The 26,433-nt window shown below is 46.6% G+C and overlaps 1 protein-coding gene and 2 pseudogenes across 2 annotated transcripts in view; 1 reads left to right on the forward strand and 2 right to left on the reverse strand.

Moving 5' to 3' along the window:
- NXF1 (nuclear RNA export factor 1) overlaps positions 1–23,050 on the reverse strand; it is a 141,784-nt gene extending 118,734 nt beyond the window's left edge. Inside the window, exon 1 of one of the 2 annotated variants that reach the window (XM_063945003.1) lies at positions 22,822–23,050. In XM_063945003.1, coding sequence (XP_063801073.1) covers positions 22,822–22,849 — 28 coding nt within the window. In that variant the 5' untranslated portion in view covers positions 22,850–23,050. The other variant, XM_063945004.1, reaches the window with a different exon arrangement.
- Positions 1,597–1,715, reverse strand: LOC134971331 (5S ribosomal RNA; annotated as a pseudogene).
- Positions 4,081–4,199, forward strand: LOC134971228 (5S ribosomal RNA; annotated as a pseudogene).
- Positions 23,051–26,433: the final 3,383 nt, after the last annotated feature.

The following is a 26,433-nucleotide window of genomic DNA, read 5'->3' on the forward strand; positions in this document are numbered from 1 at the left end:
AACCTGGGCGAGTTCTAAGAACTGCCCGGTCACGGTGAAAAATCAGAGAGTGGGCGAAAGGACAAAGCACCTAAATCGGACACCCTCCTAGCAGTGGCAATAGCCGACAGAAAAACGACCTTAAGCGTAAGGCATTTAAGGTCCACCATCTCAAGAGGTTCAAATGGACCCTCTTGTAGAGCATTCAGAACAAAAGACAGATCCCATGGCGCCATAGGAGGGACATAGGGAGGCTGAATCCATAGAACACCCTGAGTGAAAGTATGAACATCAGGAAGAGATGCAATTTTCCTCTGAAACCATACCGACAAGGCAGATATATGAACATTGAGGGAGGCCAGACTAAGGCCCAGGTCTAGGCGTTGTTGCAGAAAAGCCAAAAGTATGGAAGTTCTGAAAGTATATGCATCATAGTTCTTACCAGCACACCAGGTGAAGTAAGAATTTCATTCTCTGTAATAAATCCGACCTGAAGCTGGTTTATGGGATTTTAACATAGATTTATTGACCGCCTCAGAGAATCCTTTGGTTCTCAGGAGTGAAGCTTCAAGAGCCACGCCGTCAAAGCCAGTTTTGCCAGGTCCTGGTAAACTCAAGGGCCCTGAACGAGGAGGTCTGGGCGTTGAGGAAGTAGAAGAGGACGCTCGATCGAGAGACCCTGCAGGTCTGAGAACCAATGCCGTCTGGGCCACGCTGGAGCGACTAGAAGCAGCATTCTTCCTTCTTACTTGAATTTCCGTAGCACCCTGGGCAGAAGTGACATTGGAGTGAATATGTATGGGAGCCGAAAGTTCCATGGAATTGCCAGTGCATCCACGAACGCTGCTTGAGGATCCCTTGTCCTTGCTCCGAAGCCCAGAACCTTGTGATTGTGTCGAGACACCATCAGGTCTACATCTGGTAGGCCCTAATTGTTTGTACAAAGAGGAGGGTTTTTGATCCTGCACCGACCTAGATTCAAAGTACAAAAGTGATAATGTAGAGACCAAAGATGGACAATATAGTTTAGGCAATTCCTATCAGTCCGTATGGCGGTGCGCCCAGAGTCAAAAATGGGGGAAAACAGGTATATACGTAAAGAGAAAAGTATGACTCTTGTTTGGGCGCACTCTTCAGTTAACTAGATGTAAGAAATAGTATCTAAGAATTGATTTAATCTTTATTTCTACTTTCTAAAATACACTAAGAAACAGAACAAACTAAATGGTGTTTGGACAACTGTAGGTGTCCCTGCTGGAGAGAAAGATCTCCCAGGATGGGAATAAAAATGTTCAGATCTTAATTATGCCTGGATAACCGCATATCGGAAGATGGCTACATGTTAAGCTACTTCCGTCTGCTCAAGATCTGTACAAACTGTGTTTGTATTGATGCAGCCCTAAATAGGGTTAATTCGTGAGTGGGAGAACCCAAACACTGAATAGCAATTCTATTAAGCACCACTGTTATATTGATGCAGCCCTGAATTGGGTTAATTCGTGAGTGGGAAGACCCAAACACTGAATAACAATTCTGTTAAGCACCACTGTCTAGGTGAGAGGAGGAAAAATAAAGAGGGAGGAGATTTGAGTGTAAGTGGTGATACTGCTGTTGGTCTTCCTACTTCACTGGGTATTCCCTAGTGGTCACCCATCTATGTACTAACTCAGCCCACCTAGGTTTAGCTTCCAAGATCGGACGAGATTGGGCGTGAACGTAGGGGTATGGTCGTAGGAATGTGATCCTATGGCACCAATGAGAGTGCACCGAAAAGGGGGATTGATTCCTCCTGGGAAACTGAATGCTGAGAATGCATGAGAGGAGGAAGGCGGCGGCTAGATGAGGAGGTGTGAATCTGCTGTCCACGTTAGACTGGAGAGACGTGTCTCCTGGGGGGACACGCACCCCAGAATCATGGATGAGAGTTCACAGAAGGAAGGAAAGTGGGAAAAAAGTTCCAGAATGAGGACAGGTGGTTATTACAGGACTGTTATGTTAAATTGAGTCCCGTTGGGTCACCTCTGTTATTGGAAACTATCGGATCCAGGTTCAAAAAATAATAACACTATAATTAATGTCTGCAACAAATTCACAGGAAGAATAATAATGTTAATCAAGGTAATGCAAGTTGCAAATGATAGGTATTAAATCACTGGATATGTCCGACACCTCTGTTACATGCAGATTTCAACAATATCCAATGGATGAGGTTCTATCTAGTGCACCGTGCCTAGGCAGACACTGGTGATATTATCCGGAAGTCGTCTATAGACAAAAACGTGTGTGTTTATCATATGAACCAATGTATGAGGCGGAGTGACTATCACCTATGCGAACATCGTTTTGGTGATATGTCCCCAAAGAAACAAAAAGACATGATACATACAGTTTGCAAAACACTTTGGCAGGCTATAAGGCGGGATTGCACAACATCTGTTCAGTATTTTAAATGAGAGAAACAAATGTGTTGTTATAGCAAGAGTGGGCAAGAAATAAATAACCGTGGATATATTAAGCTCGTTCACTGTAAAACATCAGAGAATCTATCGAAGATTCTTCCAATAACCAACATATAGCATTTTTTGCTGGAATGGAGAGACTGAGCTATCACAGACAAGTAATGGATGTCGTTCATTCAATTAGCAAGTGATCAGGGTGCCCGCACTAGGAGCTGGATAATCAAAGAAGCCCTGCCCCTGTCACAGGGTTAGATCACACTGTACCTAACTGGCAGTGTACATATACATGCAATACGATTTGGCTGGAACTACCAGCAATGTAGATAATTTCTAATACGAACAAGATATGAACTTTTTTTATGTTAGGACAGGTACAATGAACTGTTGAATAAGCATCTAATATCGCCCATTCAGTTGTCAAATTGGTAAGGTGCCCATAAGGAACAGATGTCAGGTAGGTAGAGTGCCCGCAAGGAAAACGCGTTTCACCCGGTTCCGGGCTTGTTCACTTCCATTCTGAGCTGATATTAGATGCTTATTCAACAGTTTATTGTACCTGTCCTAACAAAAAAAGTTCATATCTTGTTCGTATTAGAAATTATCTACATTGCTGGTAGTTCCAGCCAAATCGTATTGCATGTATATGTACACTGCCAGTTAGGTACAGTGTGATCTAACCCTGTGACAGGGGCAGGGCTTCTTTGATTACCCAGCTTCTAGTGCGGGCACCCTGATCACTTGCTAATTGAATGAACGACATCCATTACTTGTCTATGATAGCTCAGTCTCTCCATTCCAGCAAAAAATGCTATATGTTGGTTATTGGAAGAATCTTCGATAGATTCTCTGATGTTTTACAGTGAACGAGCTTAATATATCCACGGTTATTTATTTCTTGCCCACTCTTGCTATAACACATTTGTTTCTCTCATTTAAAATACTGAACAGATGTGGGGAATCCCGCCTTATAGCCTGCCAAAGTGTTTTGCAAACTGTATGTATCATGTCTTTTTGTTTCTTTGGGGACATATCACCAAAACGATGTTCGCATAGGTGATAGTCACTCCGCCTCATACATTGGTTCATATGATAAACACACACGTTTTTGTCTATAGACGACTTCCGGATAATATCACCAGTGTCTGCCTAGGCACGGTGCACTAGATAGAACCTCATCCATTGGATATTGTTGAAAACTGCATGTAACAGAGGTGTCGGACATATCCAGTGATCTAATACCTATCATTTGCAACTTGCATTACCTTGATTAACATTATTATTCTTCCTGTGAATTTGTTGCAGACATTAATTATAGTGTTATTATTTTTTGAACCTGGATCCGATAGTTTCCAATAACAGAGGTGACCCAAAGGGACTCAATTTCACATAACAGTCCTGTAATAACCACCTGTCCTCATTCTGGAACTTTTTTCCCACTTTCCTTCCTTCTGTGAACTCTCATCCATGATTCTGGGGTGCGTGTCCCCCAGGAGACACGTCTCTCCAGTCTAACGTGGACAGCAGATTCACACCTACTCATCTACCCTTCTTCCTCCTCTCTTATGCATTCTCAGCATTCAGTTTCCCAGGAGGAATCAATCCCCCTTTTCGGTGCACTCTCATTGGTGCCATAGGATCACATTCCTACGACCATACCCCTACGTTCACGCCCAATCTCGTCCGATCTTGGAAGCTAAACCTAGGTGGGCTGAGTTAGTACCTAGATGGGCGACCACTAGGGAATACCCAGTGAAGTAGGAAGACTCCGTTTCCTGTGAAAACCACACCAACAGCAGTATCACCACTTACACTCAAATCTCCTCCCTCTTTATTCTTCCTCCTCTCACCTAGACAGTGGTGCTTAACAGAATTGTTATTCAGTGTTTGGGTCTTCCCACTCACGAATTAACCCTATTTAGGGCTGCATCAATACAAACACAGTTTGTACAGATCTTGAGCAGACGGAAGTAGCTTAACATGTAGCCATCTTCCGATATGCGGTTATCCAGGCATAATTAAGATCTGAACATTTTTATTCCCATCCTGGGAGATCTTTCTCTCCAGCAGGGACACCTACAGTTGTCCAAACACCATTTAGTTTGTTCTGTTTCTTAGTGTATTATAGAAAGTAGAAATAAAGATTAAATCAATTCTTAGATACTATTTCTTACATCTAGTTAACTGAAGAGTGCGCCCAAACAAGAGTCATACTTTTCTCTTTACGTATATACCTGTTTTAGGCCCTAATTGTTCACTAGGAGTTGAAAGACTTCCGGATGAAGACTCCACTCTCCGTCGTGAACGTCCTGACGACTGAGGAAATTCGCTTCCCAGTTGAGGACTCCGGGGAAGAACACTGCCGATATTGCTGGCAGATGGCGTTCTGCCCAACAAAGGATTCTTGATACTTTCAGCATTGTCATGCGGATTCGAGTGCCGCCTTGATGATTTATGTAAGCCACCGTGGTGGCATTGTCTGATTGTACTTGAACAGGCCTGTTCTGAACTAGAGGCAGGACCAGTGTCAACGCATTGAACACTACCCGCAATTCCAGAATGTTTATCGGGAGGAGAGATTCCTCCTTGGTCCACCGACCCTGGAGAGTGTTGCTCCAACACCGCACCCCAACCCCGCAGACTGACATCCATTGTCAGGAGGACCCAGTTGAAGAGCCAGAAGGGACGGCCCCTGCTCAACTGTTGGTCCTGTAGCCACCAGCTCAGTGAAAGATGAACCTCCGGAGTCAAGGAGATCATTTAAGACCTGATCCGGTGAGGTAGGCCATCCCACTTGGAAAGAATTAACCTCTGTAGAGGGAGAGAGTGAAATTGAGCGTACTCTACCATGTCGAAAGCCGACACCATGAGGCCTAGTACTTGAATCGCCGAGTGTCGACACTCTTGGGCGAGAGAGGAAATATCCGATCCTGTCCTGAAGTTTCAGGACTTTCTCTGGAGACAGAAACAACCGTTGGCCGTGTGTCCAGCAGTGCCCCAGGTGCACCATGCTCCGAGCATGGACCAGCGAGGACTTTTTCCTGTTTATGATCCACCCGTGGGCTAGCAGGAATTGGACCGTCCGTTCCAGATGACTGAGGAGAACCTCTTGGGAGTTCTCCAGGATCAGCAAATCGTCCAGATATGGCAGGATCCAGATTCCCTGATGAAGGAGATGAGCAGTCATCACGGCCATTACCTTGGTGAATATCTGAGGGACCGTGATCAATCCAAAAATGTCCCCCCTAAAGGGAAGCACCTCCAAGGTCTTTCCGAAGTCTAGGGGGTCGATTCAATTCACAGACAGTTGAATGGTGCCGGGAATTAGCTCCCGGCGCTATTCACTACAGCTCCAAGTGACACTCATTTCTCGGGAATTCTTCTATCACCCCTGGGGGATGAGAGGGGAAATCTGACAAAAGTGCTGCCGCGAGGCTGATTCTGTCGGGAATCAGAATTGAGGCGGGGAGTTAAATCGGAGAATTCCCGTTCTCCCAACAAATAAACCTGTCAAGTCCGGGAGAACGGGCATTCGCCGACTTAACTTGAGCTGAATTGAATAGCTACGGGAGCCAATTCCCGGCGCTATTCAACGGTCAGTGAATTGAATCGAACCCAAGGTCCACCCTCCATGACCAACCACAGAATACGACGAGCCAAGACAGACGTAGTCGACGCCGTGGCTGCCAACACACCTGAAGTTGGAGCACCTACGCTGTAAGTAACTGGGAACAGGCAGCGGGAGTATGAAAACACCGCTTGGCAGGTGACAGAGCCGCAGCACTGAATGTCACACTGACATATCAGCGCTGCAGCCCTCGAGTTCTTCTTAGAAAGCATTTCAGGGCTGCCCAGTGCAGCCCCCCTGTTGTGACCTGCTGCTGCAGGCACCAACTCGAAACTGAGCTCACAGTGCCTGGAGGCGGGGTTATAGAGGAGGCCCCAATGCATCTTGGGACAGCCTAAAGCTTTAGCTTGTTTGTGCCTCTGGATCAAAATCCACTCTACACCCCAATGTTTCCCTGTGGAAGAGCCACTTGTTTTATATTTATCAATAAATGTGCTTATAGAAAATATAAACAATTAAAAGATATTAAAGCTGTCATGAATATGATGCCAGGAAATAAAACAAGGCATCATCAAAGGACTAATTAGTAAGGTGCAGAGACCTCCCAGACATACACAGATGTAATTCTGTAAAACAATTATATGGTGATGGGGCTTGGGGAATGAATATAATAGCAGGCAGTGGGCAATGCCAAAGTTCCGGACAAAGCAAACTGAATAAACAATGGATGCACCATTTATATGGGAGCAGGCAGAGAGAAGACCCGCTAATTTTTTAAAAGCGAGTCCCTAGCTTGCTGTAGCGCGTATTTTGCCATCACTGAGCCTCATATTTCTAACTATCTTAAAGGCACCTTATCTGGACAGAGGACACTGACAAATGATGCTACTTTACATTTACTACGGTTAGCTCACTGCTGCTCACCTCCGCACCGTCAGGGTCAGCAGCACGCTCTGCATCACAGTGTTGGGGATAGGGAGGCGGGGGGATAGGCATTTGACACTGAGTGAGGACCGATTGACCAAAGTCCTGAGGCATCTCTGACTCAGTCAGCTCTTCTGACTGCATCGCCCCAACTGAGGTTCAGTCAGTGTCTCGCGAGATTTTGTCATTATCCCGCAAGACTGAATGCAGTGAAGCTCCTCGGCGACTGCTGTTGGGTAAAACAGCTTAGAGTAGGGTCACATATAGTGGCCAAGTGGGTCCCGTTGGCCGGGAGGGGGGTTTTGTGCAGGATGCCGCAGAACAGGATCCGGCAAGTGACACACAGGATTTTAATGGAACACAGTGCGGCACATCACTGAAATGTATGTGTTCACATTGAAATCCCACCATACTGTCATCTTGCTCAACCGCAGCTGCGATTGGATCCAGAGGCGGCGGGTCTGCCGCACATGTGTGGGTGCCTGCATAGGCTCCCACGTGGCCCTACCCTTAGCCGCTGAAGAGTTAGAAACCGGAGACAGCTAAATGCTGTACTCCGGTTTTGTTACTAGCAGTGGGGTGTCTAGGGGACAGCGTGCGGGGGGGCCCCGGAACAACTGCCCATCACCCATCCTATAATCCAGCCCTGTCCATAGGTTCTTTTATGTGGTGGTAGATAGTTGTGCATCTGTTTATTTTAGGTTTTGTAGCCATTAAGACTGGTATAGCCCGAAATAATGTTTTCTGAAACTGAACGACTAACCCGCGGCACCCAGTTTGGGAACCTCTGCTTTAGGTGATAGCCTACATTTGTTTTGCTTAGTAATTGGCTGCTGATATGTATCCTTCTCTCCTCTTCCCTGGCCTCCCTTCTTGTATGTCACCACCTTTTTTTATTCATGTTTTTTTCCCTATGTATCTGCAGATATACACATTGCTATGGACTTGTATGGCAACATTTCTTTATAAAAATTAGGTTTTAAAAAGAAAAAACCCACAGCTAACAAGTGCCTTTATCCCACGTGGCTTACTGAATCCCCAAGAGCATGTGTATACCAAGCACAACACTATAGCAACTGAACGCAATGGAGCATATGCACCTGCTGCAGAAACGAGAGATTACGAACCTTATGGTATTACATAAAAGAAGACAGCCTGTGGGCGTTTTCCAGCTGCCACAAAACACTTAATGAAGCGTACTATCACCCACACACAGCAGTGCATGAATGTCCATGAGAAAGTGGACTAACATTGCCACTTAAAGGATAGGTTAACTTTTAGTACCGACCCACAAACTTGCCTTCATGTGAAGGTAACAGGCACCAGTTAATAGCAGCAACAAAGTTTAGTTACTTCCAGGAACAAGTTTCTAGCCACACTAAGAGTTAAAAGAAATCTCTGATTTTCACGCCTTGCTTGAGCAACAAGAAGGCACTGCACCTAGTAAAATAAACAGGTCTTTAAAAATAAGAATTTACTTACCGATAATTCTATTTCTCATAGTCCGTAGTGGATGCTGGGACTCTGTAAGGACCATGGGGAATAGCGGCTCTGCAGGAGACTGGGCACAAAAGTAAAAGCTTGAACTAGCTGGTGTGCACTGGCTCCTCCCCCTATGACCCTCCTCCAAGCCTCAGTTAGGATACTGTGCCCGGACGAGCGTACATAATAAGGAAGGATCTTGAATCCCGGGTAAGACTCATACCAGCCACACCAATCACACCGTACAACCTGTGATCTGAACCCAGTTAACAGTATGATAAACGAAGGAGCCTCTGAAAAGATGGCTCACAACAATAATAACCCGAATTTTGTAACAATAACTATATACAAGTATTGCAGACAATCCGCACTTGGGATGGGCGCCCAGCATCCACTACGGACTATGAGAAATAGAATTATCGGTAAGTAAATTCTTATTTTCTCTAACGTCCTAAGTGGATGCTGGGACTCCGTAAGGACCATGGGGATTATACCAAAGCTCCCAAACGGGCGGGAGAGTGCGGATGACTCTGCAGCACCGAATGAGAGAACTCCAGGTCCTCCTCAGCCAGGGTATCAAATTTGTAGAATTTAGCAAACGTGTTTGCCCCTGACCAAGTAGCTGCTCGGCAAAGTTGTAAAGCCGAGACCCCTCGGGCAGCCGCCCAAGATGAGCCCACCTTCCTTGTGGAATGGGCTTTTACAGATTTTGGCTGTGGCAGGCCTGCCACAGAATGTGCAAGCTGAATTGTACTACAAATCCAACGAACAATCGTCTGCTTAGAAGCAGGAGCACCCAGCTTGTTGGGTGCATACAGGATAAACAGCGAGTCAGATTTCCTGACTCCAGCCGTCCTGGAAATATATATTTTCAGGGCCCTGACTACGTCCAGTAACTTGGAGTCCTCCAAGTCCCTAGTAGCCGCAGGCACCACAATAGGCTGGTTCATGTGAAACGCTGAAACCACCTTTGGGAGAAATTGAGGACGAGTCCTCAATTCTGCCCTATCCGTGTGAAAAATCAGGTAAGGGCTTTTATAAGATAAAGCCGCCAATTCTGAGACACGCCTGGCTGAAGCCAGGGCTAACAGCATTACCACCTTCCATGTGAGATATTTTAATTCCACAGTGGTGAGTGGTTCAAACCAATGTGATTTTAGGAACCCCAAAACCACATTGAGATCCCAAGGTGCCACCGGGGGCACAAAAGGAGGCTGTATATGCAGTACCCCTTTGACAAACGTCTGGACTTCAGGCACTGAAGCCAGTTCTTTTTGGAAGAAAATCGACAGGGCCGAAATTTGAACCTTAATGGACCCTAATTTTAGGCCCATAGACAGTCCTGTTTGCAGGAAATGTAGGAAGCGACCCAGTTGAAATTCCTCTGTAGGGGCCTCTTTGGCCTCACACCACGCAACATATTTTCGCCAAATGCGGTGATAATGTTTTGCGGTTACATCCTTCCTGGCCTTTATCAGGGTAGGAATGACTTCTTCTGGAATGCCTTTTTCCTTCAGGATCCGGCGTTCAACCGCCATGCCGTCAAACGCAGCCGCGGTAAGTCTTGGAACAGACAAGGCCCCTGCTGGAGCAGGTCCTTTCTTAGAGGTAGAGGCCACGGTTCCTCCGTGACCATCTCTTGAAGTTCCGGGTACCAAGTCCTTCTTGGCCAATCCGGAACCACGAGTATAGTTCTTACTCCTCTCCTTTTTATGATTCTCAGTACTTTTGGTATGAGAGGCAGAGGAGGGAACACATACACTGACTGGTACACCCATGGTGTTACCAGGGCGTCCACCGCTATTGCCTGAGGGTCCCTTGACCTGGCGCAATATCTGTCTAGTTTTTTGTTGAGACGGGACGCCATCATGTCCACCTTTGGTTTTTCACAACGGTTTACCATCTCTTGGAAGACTTCTGGATGAAGTCCCCACTCCCCCGGGTGAAGGTCGTGTCTGCTGAGGAAGTCCGCTTCCCAGTTGTCCACTCCCGGAATGAACACTGCTGACAGTGCTATCACGATTCTCCGCCCAGCGAAGAATCCTTGCAGCTTCTGCCATCGCCCTCCTGCTTCTCGTGCCGCCCTGTCGGTTTACGTGGGCGACTGACGTGATGTTGTCCGATTGGATCAATACCGCCTGACCCTGAAGCAGGGGTTTTGCTTGACTTAGGGCATTGTAAATGGCCCTTAGTTCCAGAATGTTTATATGAAGGAGATGTTTCCATGCTTGACCACAAGCCCTGGAAATTTCGTCCCTGTGTGACTGCTCCCCAGCCTCTCAGGCTGGCATCCGTGGTCACCAGGATCCAATCCTGAAAGCCGAATCTGCGGCCCTCTAGTAGATGAGCACTCTGCAGCCACCACAGAAGAGACACCCTTGTCCTTGGCGACAGGGTTATCCGCTGATGCATCTGAAGATGCGATCCGGACCATTTGTCCAGAAGATCCCACTGAAACGTTCTTGCATGGAATCTTCCGAATGGAATCGCTTCGTAAGAAGCAACCTTTTTTCCCAGGACCCTCGTGCACTGATGCACTGACACCTGGCCTGGTTTTAGGAGATTCCTGACTAGCTCGGATAACTCCCTGGCCTTCTCCTCTGGGAGAAACACCTTTTTCTGGACTGTGTCCAGAATCATTCCTAGGAACAGGAGACGTGTTGTTGGAATCAGCTGCGATTTTGGAATATTTAGAATCCACCCGTGCTGACGTAACACTAACTGAGATAGTGCTACTCCGACTTCTAACTGTTCCCTGGACCTTGCCCTTATCAGGAGATCGTCCAAGTAAGGGATAATTAAAACGCCTCTTCTTCGAAGAAGAATCATCATTTCGGCCATTACCTTGGTAAAGACCCGAGGTGCCGTGGACAACCCAAACGGCAGCGTCTGAAACTGATAATGACAGTTTTGTACTACAAACCTGAGGTACCCTTGGTGAGAAGGGTAGATTGGGACGTGGAGATAAGCATCTTTGATGTCCAGAGACACCATATAGTCCCCTTCTTCCAGGTTTGCTATCACTGCTCTGAGTGACTCCATCTTGAATTTGAACCTCTTTATGTAAGTGTTCAAGGATTTTAGATTTAAAATTGGTCTCACCGAGCCGTCCGGCTTCGGTACCACAAACAGCGTGGAATAATACCCCTTTCCCTGTTGTAGGAGAGGTACCTTGATTATCACCTGCTGGGAATACAGCTTGTGAATGGCTTCCAAAACTGCCTCCCTGTCGGAGGGAGACTTTGGTAGAGCAGACTTCAGGAACCGGCGAGGGGGAGACGTCTCGAATTCCAGTTTGTACCCCTGTGATACTACCTGCAGAATCCAGGGGTCCACTTGCGAGTGAGCCCACTGCGCGTTGAAATTTTTGAGACGGGCCCCCACCGTGTCCGAGTCCGCTTGTAAAGCCCCAGCGTCATGCTGAAGACATGGCAGAAGCAGAAGAGGGCTTCTGCTCCTGGGAAGAAGCTGCCTGGTGCAGTCTTTTTCCTCTTCCTCTGCCCCGGGGCAGAAATGAGTGGCCTTTAGCCCGCTTGTACTTATGGGAACGAAAGGACTGAGTTTGAAAAGACGGTGTCTTTTTCTGCTGAGAGGTGACCTGGGGTAAAAAGGTGGACTTTCCGGCCGTTGCCGTGGCCACCAGGTCCGATAGACCGGCCCCAAATAACTCCTCCCCTTTATACGGCAATACTTCCATATGTCGTTTGGAATCCGCATCCCCTGACCACTGTCGCGTCCATAACGCTCTTCTGGCAGAAATGGACATAGCACTCACTCTTGATGCCAGGGTGCAAATATCCCACTGTGCATCACGCATATATAGTAATGCATCCTTCAAATGCTCTATAGTTAGTAATATACTGTCCCTATCCAGGGTATCAATATTCTCAGTCAGGGAATCCGACCACGCCACTCCAGCACTGCACATCCAGGCTGAGGCGATTGCTGGTCGCAGTAGAACACCAGTATGTGTGTATATACCCTTCAGGATATTTTCCAGCCTTCTATCCGCTGGTTCTTTGAGGGCGGCCGTATCAGGAGACGGTAACGCTACTTGTTTAGATAAACTTGTGAGCGCTTTATCTACTCTAGGGGGTGTTTCCCAACGCGCCCTAACCTCTGGCGGGAAAGGGTATAGTGCCAATAATTTATTAGAAATTAGCACTTTTTTATCGGGGGGAAACCCACGCTTTATCAGACACCTCATTTAATTCATCTGACTCAGGAAAAGCTACTGGTAGTTTTTTTACTCCCCACATAATACCCTTCTTTGTGGTACTTGTAGTGTCAGAAATGTTCAATGCCTCTTTCATTGCCGTGATCATGTAACGTGTGGCCCTACTGGACTCCTCACCGTCGACACTGGACTCAGTATCTGTGTCTGGGTCTGTGTCGACCCACTGAGGTAACGGGCGTTTTATCGCCCCTGACGGTGTCTGAGACGCCTGGACAGGCACTAATTGATTTGTCGGCTGTCTCATGTCGTCAACAGTTTTTTGTAAAGTGCTGACATTGTCACGTAGTTCTTTAAATACAACCATCCAGTCAGGTGTCGACTCCCTAGGAGGTGACATCACTAACACAGGCAATTGCTCTGCTTCCACATCATTTTCCTCCTCATACATGTCGACACAATCGTACCGACACCCAGCACACACACAGGGAATGCTCTGATAGAGGACAGGACCCCACTAGCCCTTTGGGGAGACAGAGGGAGAGTTTGCCAGCACACACCAGAGCGCTATATATATCTATAGGGATAACCTTATATAAGTGTTACTCCCTTTATAGCTGCTGTTTATAATTTAGCTGCCAATAGTGCCCCCCCTCTCTCGTTTTTACCCTGATTCTGTAGGGACTGCAGGGGAGAGTCAGGGAGCCGTCCTTCCAGCGGAACTGTGAGGGAAAATGGCGCTTGTGTGCTGAGGAGATAGGCTCCGCCCCTTCACGACGGCCTTATCTCCCGCTTTTTTCTGGAAAACTGGCAGGGGTTAAATACATCCATATAGCCCAGGAGCTATATGCGATGTATTTCTTTTGCCATCCTAAGGTATTTCAGTTTTTTATTGCGTCTCAGGGCGCTCCCCCCCAGCGCCCTGCACCCTCAGTGACCGGAGTGTGAAGTGTGCTGAGAGCAATGGCGCACAGCTGCAGTGCTGTGCGCTACCTTAGTTGAAGACAGGAACGTCTTCTGCCGCCGATTTCACCGGACCTCTTCGTTCTTCTGGCTCTGTAAGGGGGCCGGCGGCGCGGCTCCGGGACCCATCCAGGCTGAACCTGTGATCGTCCCTCTGGAGCTAATGTCCAGTAGCCTAAGAAGCCCAATCCACTCTGCACGCAGGTGAGTTCGCTTCTTCTCCCCTTAGTCCCACGATGCAGTGAGCCTGTTGCCAGCAGGACTCACTGAAAATAAAAAACCTAAAATAAACTTTTACTCTAAGCAGCTCAGGAGAGCCACCTAGCATGCACCCTTCTCGTTCGGGCACAAGAATCTAACTGAGGCTTGGAGGAGGGTCATAGGGGGAGGAGCCAGTGCACACCAGCTAGTTCAAGCTTTTACTTTTGTGCCCAGTCTCCTGCGGAGCCGCTATTCCCCATGGTCCTTACGGAGTCCCAGCATCCACTTAGGACGTTAGAGAAATGTGGAGTGTTGGACAGATTCTGATTACCTGTAGGTGAAAGACTTACCTGGCTGTTTCTGTATACTACTTCATGGCCTACATCTATAACACTGCTTCAGTCATTGCGCCAACAAGTATTTGTACTGCCCTATTTTAAGAAAATATATCAGATGCCTCTCACTGTACACAATGATTAGTGCAATATTAGGTATGGGATAAGTTTACCACTCTCCCGCTTTATAGAGTAGTGCTGCTGCAAATGAAATGCAACTTCAGGAAAAGTCACATCCACTGATCTCTATGCCACGAGAACTGTGCTAGCTACATACACAGAAAAAAGTACACTATACATTCACTACCACCCATGTGGATTTACATGCCTGAAGGAACCAATTAACTATGTGCAGAACAACAATAGAATTAAATTGCCACATTACCGCAGGATCAGTACTAAATGCCGCCGGCCGGAATCCCGGCGGTCGAAATACCGACCACACAATCCCGACAGGGGTGGCGAGCGGAACGCAGCCCCTTGCGGGCTCGCTCGCCACACTATTATATTCTCCCTCTATGGGTGTCGTGGACACCCACGGAGGGAGAATGTCGGGATTGTGGCGGTCGGGATTCCGGCGTTGGTATTTCCACCGCCGGGATTCAGGCCGGCGGCATCTTGACCGCATCCCATTACCGCAGCTCTCAATTTAGTAGACTGTATAACTATAGTACTAAAAAAAGATGTGGTGATTAAACGAACCACAGATGTAATAAAATGCTAATATATTAAAACCTAAACTGTATTACTTGCTAGAAAACTAGCATAAATCTGCAACGTCAATTATAAGTATTTGTAAAACCATTGACAAAATCAATGACTAATTAAACAGTAAACTGCACTGCAATACCAACAATTAATCTGCATTAAATAGTTGTACATTGGAAATATTAATTTCATATATAATTAATAAAACTTAAGGGTCGTGTTTTTTAGGAATATACTTCTAGGGACTGTTTATGAACTATGGCAGCGGTCTCCAACCTTAATTGGGTTGTGAGCTACTTCAGAAAAACGAAAACTCAGAAAGAGCTAATAACATTTTAGAAAAATAAAAACTGCCTAATGACTGAATGTTCTTTCTGCTGCTGCCTCTTGTTTGCTCTTGGATAGGGCAGGTAATCCCTACGTGCAGGTCCTGCTGTGCGGAAGGTGTGTATATAACGCCCACAGTAGTGCCATACGTAATGCCCACAGTAGTGCCACACATAATGCTCAGAGATGGCTCCAGGCCTACGAGCACCCAAATCGAGATTTCTTGAAGCGCCCTCTCCTTCCCCCGTATGTGCGCGCTCCTGTGAAAGTAGGTGTGGTCTTGCAACTATATTTTGGTTACACGCAATGCTCCCTGCAAGTGCCACAAACACGCAGTGCCCCCCAGCAGTGCCAGACGGATGCAATGCCCCCAGTATTGCTCACCATTGCTGGCTCCTTCTGCCGCCTGCCAATGATCCCCCTGTCTGAAGGAAGGAGAGCGCAGCACAGCACGTGCCTCTCCTGCCCCTCACTGAAAGTCCGGTGACACTCTTCAGCGGCCATTTGAAATATGGCGCCAGCAACTGAGCCAATCAAAGCTCACACTCCGGCAGCCAATCAGGAGCAGCCACTGCCGGTCCGCGAGCTCTGATTGGCTGACGGCAGGCTCCATATTAGAACTGAAGGGAACAGTGCCAGTGACTGCCCATGCCATCTGTGAGCTACCGAAAATACTAATGAGCTACCGGTAGCTCGCAAGGGACTGCTTGACAGTCACTGACCTTTGGGAGCAAACCCCAAACAAAAACAAAAAAAACACTACATTTTTGTCTGCGCTTGTTCCAGCATTACGCAAAAACTAGTGAATGAAAGTGGACAGTGTTTTCACTATTGCAGGGCTTGACAAATTTTTCTAAAATCTAAGAGCCAGGACTAAAGTGTTGGGGCTAGACACACCCGCCCCAAAGAGAAGAAAATTAACTGAAACCAAATTCCCCCCCCCCTCCCTGTAGTCACATTACTGAGTAGCTTTCCACCTCGGGACAAAACCAATCCCCACAGCCACACAACTAAGGGGGTACCCCCAGGCAATCCAGCCCTCTGCAGCCACGCCCAGGCAATCCCCCTCTGCGGCCACCATCACCGGCCACGCATAGACTCTCTTACCGAAGAGCTACTGCTGACAGCAGACAGCGCAGGCCGGGACAGACAGGAGGAAAAGCAACATAGAATTTGAGGGTCGATAGGAACCACTTGGTCCATCTAAGATGCCCCTTTTCTAACTATATTGTTACAGCAAACCCTACTTGATCCTTAGTTCTTTGTAGGATATCCTTATATCTATCCCAATCATGTTTAGATTGCCCTACTGTCTTAGCCTCTATCACCTCAGATAGGAAGCTATTCCATTTGCCCACTATCCTTTCTATGAAGTAATTTTTCAAGTTTCTCCTGAACCTCCCTCCCTCCAGTTTCAGTGTATGTTCTAATAATTATCTTCCTTTGAATTATGTCTTCTTTCTGTACCTTGTTAAAACCATTGGTATATTTGAAAGTATCTATCATGTCCCCCTTTTACCTTCTTTGCTCCAAACTATACATATTTAGATCTATTGGGTTGATTCAATTCGGCAACTTATGAATAGCGCCGGGAATTAGCTCCCGACGCTATTCAATTCAGCTCCAGTTAAGTCGGCGATGGCCCGTTCTCGCCGACTAAACAGGTTGAATTGTCGGGAGAACGGGCATTCTCCGACTTAACTGCCCGGCGCGAGGCTGATTCCCGACAGAATCAGCCTCGCGGCGGCCGCGAAGAAGCACTTTTGTCGGGTTTCTTCTCTCATCCCCCAGGGATGAGAGAAGATTTCCCGACAATTGCGGGTAACTAGCAGCTGAATTGAATAGCGTCGGGAGCTAATTCCCGGCGCTATTCATAAGTTGCCGAATTGAATCGACCCCTTTAAGTCTTTCCAGGTAAGTTTTGTCAAACAAGCCGTGCTCCATTTTAGTTGCCCTTCTTTGTACAGTCTCTAAAGTATTTATATCTTCCTGACTATATGGCTTCCAGAACTGGACACAGTATTCCAGATGAGGCCATACCAATGACCTATACAGTGGCATTATTACTTCTATCTTCCAGCTACTGATTCTCTCCCTGTGCACCCAAGCATCTGACTTGCCTTTCTCATTGCTTTGTTACATTGCCTACATGCTTTAAGTCCACTGAAATATTGACGCCTAGATCCCTTTCCTCCTCAGTAGTGTCCATTATAGTGCCATTAATTCTATATTTAACCTTTGGGTTCTTGAGACTCAAGTGCATGGATGGGAATCGGCGCAGGCTGGGACGACACTCAGCACACGCACTCCAGTGCATGAACAGGCCGCCGCAATACAGGCGGCCCACCAATCTCTGCTTGGACTGACAAGTACCTGCTTCCTCCCTCCCTGCATATAAGGGGTCATCGTGACCTGGCCACCGGGATTTGTTGAGACCTGCACCGCTGCATAGAAAGAAACTGAGGTATGCATGATCTCAACGTGACATCAGTGAGAGTTGTTATAGAGGGGGTAAAACAACAACAGAAAGTTGGTGTTCTGAACATGCTTCTGCGGAACTTGACTCCGTCCAATTTATGCAACGGAACCAGACTTTTTAAAGTGACTGCTCCGAGGAGGAAATTGAGGCAGAGGCGAGACGTGGCGAAGGTGACACTGTTTATATCATATGAAACCCTTATCCCCAAAATTTTCCTTTTATTAGCAAATAATACATTTTGTAACTTTTATATAAATACTTCATCATTTACATCTGCGCTCCTTTTGGAGGTTAGTTTAATCACCATATACATTTTCCTGAAGGGACTGCACTGTAGGTATAGACATCGGAATACAATGGTTAGTAACTATTAAGGTTTCTGGCTTGAAGAGGATAGATTTTACATTCAATGGCAGGATTGTAATGTTTTTCAACCATCACACGACTCCTGATGGCTGCATTACTCAATTTAGCTGTGGCCTTTAGTATTCCTGGTGTACGCAGCACATCATGTGTGCACGCAAAAATTGCTGCCTCAAACTGCGCATGTGCACTGAAGTTAAATTGACGGCTGCATGCTATTGCCACTATTTGAATGACATCCCCAGTGTGTTTGTACCCAGATTGTAAGTCATATGTGTACCAAGTTTGGTGTAAATTGCTGCAGGCATTCCAGAGTTATGCTGGAACATACATATACACAGACACAGTTTTTGTCATTTCCATGGGTGGACAGTGACATTTGTAAAACCAGTTCTTAGCCAGCAAGGGGAAGCTAGCTGCCAAGCTTCAAGATTGTAGGCCTTGTGGTTTAAGAGATTTTGTGATTAGTCAGTGAGTCAATCTCCTTTTTTGCCTTTAATAAAAAAAATAGTGTATATATCTATATTATATCTAATGTACTTACTTGTAAATTATAGTATTAAATTGACACAAAAAGGTACGAGAGCGTGGGGCTCAGTGGGGAAGAGTTGAGTAATCAAAGCTGAATTTTTAACAGTGCTACTAGCGGGGAATTATGGCGATAATAAATGGGTGCCCGACTGAGAAATTCAATTGCTACTCTGTTTGGGCATAAATACAGCAGGTGGATCCTTTTCTGCTCGCTGGCATGCAGAAACGTGCAACAGGTCAGAGCTTTAGACTGATTTAGCCACTTTACGCAAATACATACATTTGTTTTTAAGCACAACAAGCACGGTAATTAGCACATTTTTGGTCACATCAGGAGGGTGTGAGAAGAAATAATGTGCGCCCGCAGTATGAGCTCCAGTTCGGTGCAATAACAATCGCTCCGCCGGCCACAGGTGTCCTACAAAACATTTTTGTTTCCCCCAAAATGCAGTTTTCAGAATCTTTAGCTGCTTTATGATTTTACAATATGCATGTAACTTTCGCTAACAAAATATACTGCCAGGAAAAATATTAACCCATATCCTTTTAGAATGCAACGTGTATACAAAGCTGGAACTGCACTCCAGTAAAGGGACACTACATACATCCTTCTATGTGGTAAGCAACATGTGGTACTATATATGCCAGCATGCCCAGCCACAGTTTTAGTATGGTATCCGGTCTTTAAATCGACAATGTCTAAGTCGACCACTATTTGTCCACAGGTCAAAATGTCGACATGGGTTTTCACAATTTTTCTTTTTTTGAACTTTTTCATACTTAATCCACGTGGACTACGAATGGGAATAGTAACCTGTGCAGAGTGCAGCGGATCGAGGCACTTTGCCCCGAAGCATGGCGAGCGAAGGGAGGCATGCGAGGGGACACGATGCACTAATTGGGGATCCCGGTCACTGTACGGAGAAAACGACAGCAAAAAAAAAAAAAAAACCACACCTCATGTTGACCTTTTCACTTGTCAACCTACAAACCCTGTCAACCTAGCATTCCTGTCGACCTAGTTACTCTCGACCAATAGTGGTCGACCTAGACACTGTCGACCTAAGTGGGGTCGACCCTCCATACCACACTCTTCTAGCATTTCTAATACAGTAGCATAACTGACAGAATGCTGAACAGCAGCAGTGGAGTGCTACAAGTTGCCTACACCGCTGCAAAACCAGAGCAGGCCCCGGTCTTGAGGTGTCCACTCTGGAAATGTTCAGTCTTTTTTAAGTATATTGGTGGGAAAGTCAATTAGGCGCGATGTTGACTAGTGCTGGGATATAGGTATTCCATTAGTCGCGCTGTAAACCCGTGACTAGAAGATTTCTGCTTCTCCTTGAGGTGCAATAACAAATTAGACAAAATGAGTGGCATAATACTAGTTGCCGACTTGCTGCATGTGCTAATAGCATCACGCTAGGCACTCAAGTCAGAGAGCTCCATTTCCAGGAACTAAACACCTGGCTTTAGGGCGGTAAACTGCATCTCTCGACTTAAGTGCTGGGCACGATGTGGACATTAGAATAGCTCCGGGCACTTAGTCCCAAGCACAGGGGCTTTTGTAAAGCTGCTCGCAGGCAACTTTGCAAATGTAGTAGGAGGTGTTACAACCTCCTTGCTGCATTTGTGATCCCAGTGCTGTGACCGCTTTGCAGCCTGGGATCAACATCGCAGCCGATGGGCACAATGTTCCCCACAGTCTCAGCTTACGCAGGCTGGCTATCACAGGGCAGGTTGCGAGGCCAAGGAAAGTGGGTCTCGAAAACCTCTGCCTGTCCATCAGTCAAAGGCGTTCGCAATACTGCGATGCAATTGCAGGACCTGTTCTGCACATGCACAGAACGGAAACTGCACCGAGAATGCAGGAGCAATCCATACTGAATAACCCCAACTATTTCACATTATGTTGAATTGAATTGCCCCCTTTGTTACCATCATAAAATAGACCAATATTCCAATGTATCTTGATATTAAAAGCACCAGAAAAACTTAATTATGAATCTGAAACCAATATTCTAGAATCCATATTTCTTGGAGGGCACAGATAGCTGCGTTACCACACATTTCAGCTCGCCGACTCCTGTGGAGACTAACTAAAATGTGCAAAAAGTTGCCTGTTTGGGCAGCCAAGCAGCACTTTTCGCATTGCATCCACTAATTTAGAGGGGTTTAGCCACTTTATGCAAATAAACCCAGTCTGTCTGGCAGCAGTAAGCACATAAAAAAAAAAAACCAAAACATTTGCCCCATGATATTTAATCACCCCCCTTGTGACCTAAATTTTGAGGTAGACATTATATTGAAGAGGAGTTATTACAACAATAAAGCCTCACTGACGTTACAAGTGAATATAGGGCATATCTGGTTGATGAATCACCAAGCTCGTTTATGACTTGTTTCAGAAATCTTAGGACCAGGCAGAACAAGTTGGACCAAGCAGTGTGTTGTGTACACTAGCTCACGTAGTAAGTAGACTGTTATATAAAAAAAATGTAAGGAACCTTGAAATGTGCTTAGCAGTTTATTCACACAAGGAATGGAAGCATAGCATACTGTAATCACTAAATATACATAGCAGCAAGTTAATAATGATCACACAAGTTTACTCAACTAAAGCCTACACTATAATATGACTACAGCCTACGTGCACAATCACTAATACAAGTCTCCTCCCTAATAAACAGAAATTAAAGTAAAAAGCCCATCATTTTACATATAGGAGGCGAGGTGTAATAGCGTCCAACATTAACAAATCCATTTAAAAAAACAAAAAAAACCTCAGAGATCGGCTGGAAATCCCACATCTCTGGCAATCTCGGACGCTATTACATCTGGCCTAGAATAAGTATTAAAGCTTCTGGATGGTCTTGGAAAAATAAAAAAAAAATGGACACAAAGCAAAGTAGGTGCTGCTACTGCTGGTCAAAGTGTAAAAAGGTCTACTCACTTTATTTTATGGACTCTGTACTAATGAGCGCTTAACAGAATAAAAAACAACAACTCCAAAACCTTAAAATGTATTTTTCTGCTCATTATTATTTGTTGATCTATTCATATTTTTTGTTTTGATCACATAAAAACATATTTAGTTAGTTGGGAAATTAATTCAATACACTGACACAAACTCCACAAATATTGGGCTTGATTCAACTGCTATTCAATTTATTGCGCTGCTTTGTTGGAGAATGCCCGTACTCACTCCTTATACAGGGTGTTTAGACGCAAGAACGGGCATTTTCTGACATAACTGCCTGCTGGAATTCTGAATGGGTGCGAGCAGAAATCCACTAGTCAGACTAAACTAAACCTCCTTCCCGGCACTATTCAATTTGCGGTCAATTGAATCAAGCCCACTTACCTCCTTTTACATCCTATTCCAAGTCGCAGTTTACATTTTGGAGCTCCAAGGGGGGGGGGATTCATTTGTTTTGAGCATGGCGATAATTAATGGGTGTCCGATGGAGCAATTAAGTTGTTTTGGACATCCATTATCACACCCAAAAGCACCTGGTTTAGCCATATATAGTGCCTACATCTATCTAAAGCCATTTTTAGTTTGGTCAACCACACCACAGACTTTCTGCACATTTCTGTTTGCCACCTCTCAGGAGAGAGCGAGCAGAAATGTGGGCGCCCTCTGCACTGTGCCTTATCAGATCAACAAGGGAACTGCTCAGTTGGGCGCCCCAAAAAACACCTGAATTCCCCAAGGTAAAAAAAATAAAAGGATATTTTTTAACTTAAGCAAAGTAGCCGCAGTTGTGCTTCTTTAGTGGTTCTCTCTATGATGATATGTTTTCTGACACATGCTAATCATACACTAACCTAATATTTAGCTTTATATGATCCCATCACGTAACATTTTTCTACCTTAACGGAAGAGTGCCGCTATGCAAAAAGCTGGTAAAGTACAGCACATGCGGTACACCAAACTTTTACCATGATTATAAACGTTATAAAAGTTTACTTTAGTACAGTGTATATCGCCTGCTTATGTTAGTGACGAGAGTACAGATCAGCGAGTAGGACCCGTAAGGGGCCACATGATGAGCTTTGGCCACGCTGGACAAGGAGCCTGAGCGCCATATCACCACTCCATTGCCCATCTCTCGCCTACACTGCACCCATCGCGTCCCAGCAGCCGGCATCCTCCCGGTCACGGCAGAACTACACGTCCCAGCATGCCCCGCCAGGCTCCTAATGGAAATCGCCGCGATATACACGTACCGCCTCCTTCCCACCGTGACCAGGACACGCTGTCTCACAGGCCTGCACTAAGCGCGGCGCTACTGGCATATTGGCCACGTCTTTCAGACATTCCTTACCGATATAAGACCGTCCACCATCCGCCATTTCTAACTCGTTCGAAATGCTGCTCGCTGCTCAACGTCACTTCCGCAGGAGAGTAACGCCCAGGCCTTCCCACTAATCACCATGGCGACTCGCCAAGTTCTCACTGGCTGTGACGCAGCTGCCTGTCTGTATCTGCAGACACCAGAGAGAAAACAAGCTGCTCTGGAGCCAATGCACCGGTATGGAGTAGAATCCCGCTCTAGTGGTTCCAGAATGCGTCACGTGTTCTATAGCAGCCATTTCATAGAAAACTATTGACTACTACCGAGCTTCATGTGATGCGAGTGGCTTCATAAACATGTCTCCCGTATCAGGGTCAAAGTTGTTTATGTGAACTCTGTGACTGCGTAGGGATAAGGACCACCGCAATGCCATTGCAGTGCCCACATTATTATCAAAATCAAACGTTATTCGGGTTCAGGCTGGGCGTTTGTCTATTTACAATCAAAGGTCACAGAATTAAAGTTGTATTATATATTTCTCTGACGTCCTAGTGGATGCTGGGGACTCCGTAAGGATCATGGGGAATAGACGGGCTCCGCAGGAGACTGGGCACTCTATAGAAAGATTTAGGACTATCTGGTGTGCACTGGCTCCTCCCCCTATGACCCTCCTCCAAGCCTCAGTTAGATTTCTGTGCCCGGCTGAGCTGGATGCACACTAGGGCTCTCCTGAGCTCCTAGAAGAAAGTATAGTTTAGGTTTTTTATTTTCAGTGAGACCTGCTGGCAACAGGCTCACTGCAACGAGGGACTAAGGGGAGAAGAAGCGAACCTACCTAAGTGGTGGTAGCTTGGGCTTCTTAGGCTACTGGACACCATTAGCTCCAGAGGGATCGAACACAGGACCCCACCTCGTCGTCCGTTCCCGGAGCCGCGCCGCCGTCCCCCTTACAGAGCCAGAAACACGAAGGTGGTCTGGAAAATCGGCGGCTGAAGACTTCTGTCTTCTCCAAGGTAGCGCACAGCACTGCAGCTGTGCGCCATTGCTCCTCATGCACACCACACACTGCGGTCACTGATGGGTGCAGGGCGCTGGGGGGGGGCAGGGAGCAGCAATAGTAACACCTTGGCTGGCAAAACTAACACCATATATAGCCCCAGAGGCTATATAGGTGTATATTAACCCCTGCCAGAAACGATAAAATAGCGGGAGAAAGCCCGCTGAAAAAGGGGCGGAGCCAACTCCCTCAGCACACTGGCGCCATTTTTCCCTCACAGCTCCGCTGGAAGGAAGCTCCCTGGCTCTCCCCTGCAGTCCTGCACTACAGAAAGGGTAAAAAAGAGAGGGGGGGCACAATTTAGGCGCAGTATATATATGTTATAGGCAGCTATAGGGGAAAACACTCTGTATAGTGATATCCCTGTGTTATATAGCACCCTGGTGTGTGCTGGCATACTCTCCCTCTGTCTCCCCAAAGGGCTTTGTGGGGTCCTGTCCTCTGTAAGAGCATTCCCTGTGTGTCTGCTGTGTGTCGGTACTGCTGTGTCGACATGTATGATGAGGATAATGATGTGGAGGCGGAGCAAATGCCTGTGAATGTGATGTCACCCCCTGCGGGGTCGACACCAGTGTGGATGGACTTATGGAAGGAATTACGTGACAGTGTCAGCTCCTTACATAAAAGGTTTGACGACATAGGACAGCCGGCTACTCAGCTTGTGCCTGTCCAAGCGTCTCAAATGTCATCAGGGGCTATAAAACGCCCGCTACCTCAGATGACAGATACAGAGGTCGACACGGATACCGACTCCAGTGTCGACGATGATGAGACGAGTGTACCCTCCAATAGATCCACCCGTTATATGATTGAGGCTATGAAAAATGTATTACACATTTCTGATGATACCCCAGGTACCACAAAAAAGGGTATTATGTTTGGTGAGAAAAAACTACCAGTAGTTTTTCCTGCATCTGACGAATTAAATGAGGTGTGTGAGGAAGCGTGGACTTCCCCAGATAAGAAATTGATCATTTCTAAACGGTTAATGGCTGCGTACCCTTTCCCGCCAGAGGATAGGTCACGCTGGGAAACACCCCCTAGGGTAGATAAAGCGCTGACACGCTTATCAAAGAAGGTGGCACTACCGTCTCCGGATACGGCCGCCCTAAAAGAACCTGCTGATAGAAAGCAGGAAAGTACCCTAAAAGCTATATACACACACACTGGCATTATATTGAGACCCGCTATTGCATCAGCTTGGATGTGCAGTGCTGCTGCTGCGTGGTCAGACTCCCTGTCGGAAAACATTGATACCATGGATAGGGACAATATTTTGCTAACGATTGACCATATAAAAGACGCGGTCTTATACATGCGTGATGCACAGAGGGATATTTGCCGGCTGGCATCAAAAATAAGCGCTATGTCCATTGCCGCCAGACGGGGGTTATGGACTAGGCAATGGTCAGGTGATGCCGACTCCAAGCGGCACATGGAAGTTTTACCCTATAAAGGGGTGGAACTTTTTGGAAAAGGTCTTTCAGACCTCGTTTCCACAGCTACTGCTGGGAAATCGACTTTTTTGCCACAGGCTACCCCACAGCAAAAGAAAGCACCGTATTATCAGGTACAGTCCTTTCGGCCCCAGAAAAATAAGCGGGCTAGAGGCTCATCCTTTCTGCCGAGGGGCAGAGGAAGGGGTAAAAGCTGCAGCACACAGCTAGTTCCCAGGAGCAGAAGTCCTCCCCTGCGTCCGGTAAGTTCACAGCATGACGCTGGGGCTGCTCAGGCGGAATCGGGAACGGTGGGGGCACGTCTCAGGTTTTTCAGCACACAGTGGGCTCTCTCACAAGTGGATCCCTGGGTCCTTCAAGTAGTATCTCAGGGGTACAGGCTGGAATTCGAGACGTCTCCCCCCCGCCGTTTTCTAAAATCTGCCTTGCCGGCAGCTCCCTCTGCCAGGGAGGCAGTGTTGGTGGCTATTCAAAAACTGTATTCACAGAAAGTGATTGTCAAGGTACCCCTCCTTCAGCAAGGAAAGGGTTACTACTCCACAATGTTTGTGGTACCGAAACCGGACGGTTCGGTGAGACCCATCTTAAATTTAAAAGCCTTGAACACTTGTATCAAAAGGTTCAAGTTCAAGATGGAATCGCTCAGGGCGGTTATTGCGAGCCTGGAGGAGGGGGATTACATGGTATCCCTGGACATCAAGGATGCGTACCTGCATGTCCCCATTTACCCTCCGCACCAGGAGTACCTCAGATTTGTGGTACAGGACTGTCACTATCAGTTCCAGACGCTGCCGTTTGGGTTATCCACGGCACCGAGGGTCTTTACCAAGGTAATGGCCGAAATGATGATACTCCTTCGCAAGAAGGGAGTTTTAATTATCCCGTACTTGGACGATCTCCTGATAAAGGCGAGGTCCAAAGAACAGTTGATAGTGGGGGTGGCACTTTCTCAGGAAGTGCTACAACAGCACGGCTGGATTCTAAACATTCCAAAGTCACAGCTGGTCCCGACGACACATCTTCTGTTCCTGGGAATGATTCTGGACACAGACCAGAAAAGAGTGTTTCTTCCACTGGAAAAAGCAGAGGAATTGTCATCTCTGGTCAGAGACATCCTAAAACCAGGAA

This window comes from Pseudophryne corroboree, chromosome 11, assembly GCF_028390025.1.
Source record: "Pseudophryne corroboree isolate aPseCor3 chromosome 11, aPseCor3.hap2, whole genome shotgun sequence".
NCBI lineage: Eukaryota > Metazoa > Chordata > Amphibia > Anura > Myobatrachidae > Pseudophryne > Pseudophryne corroboree.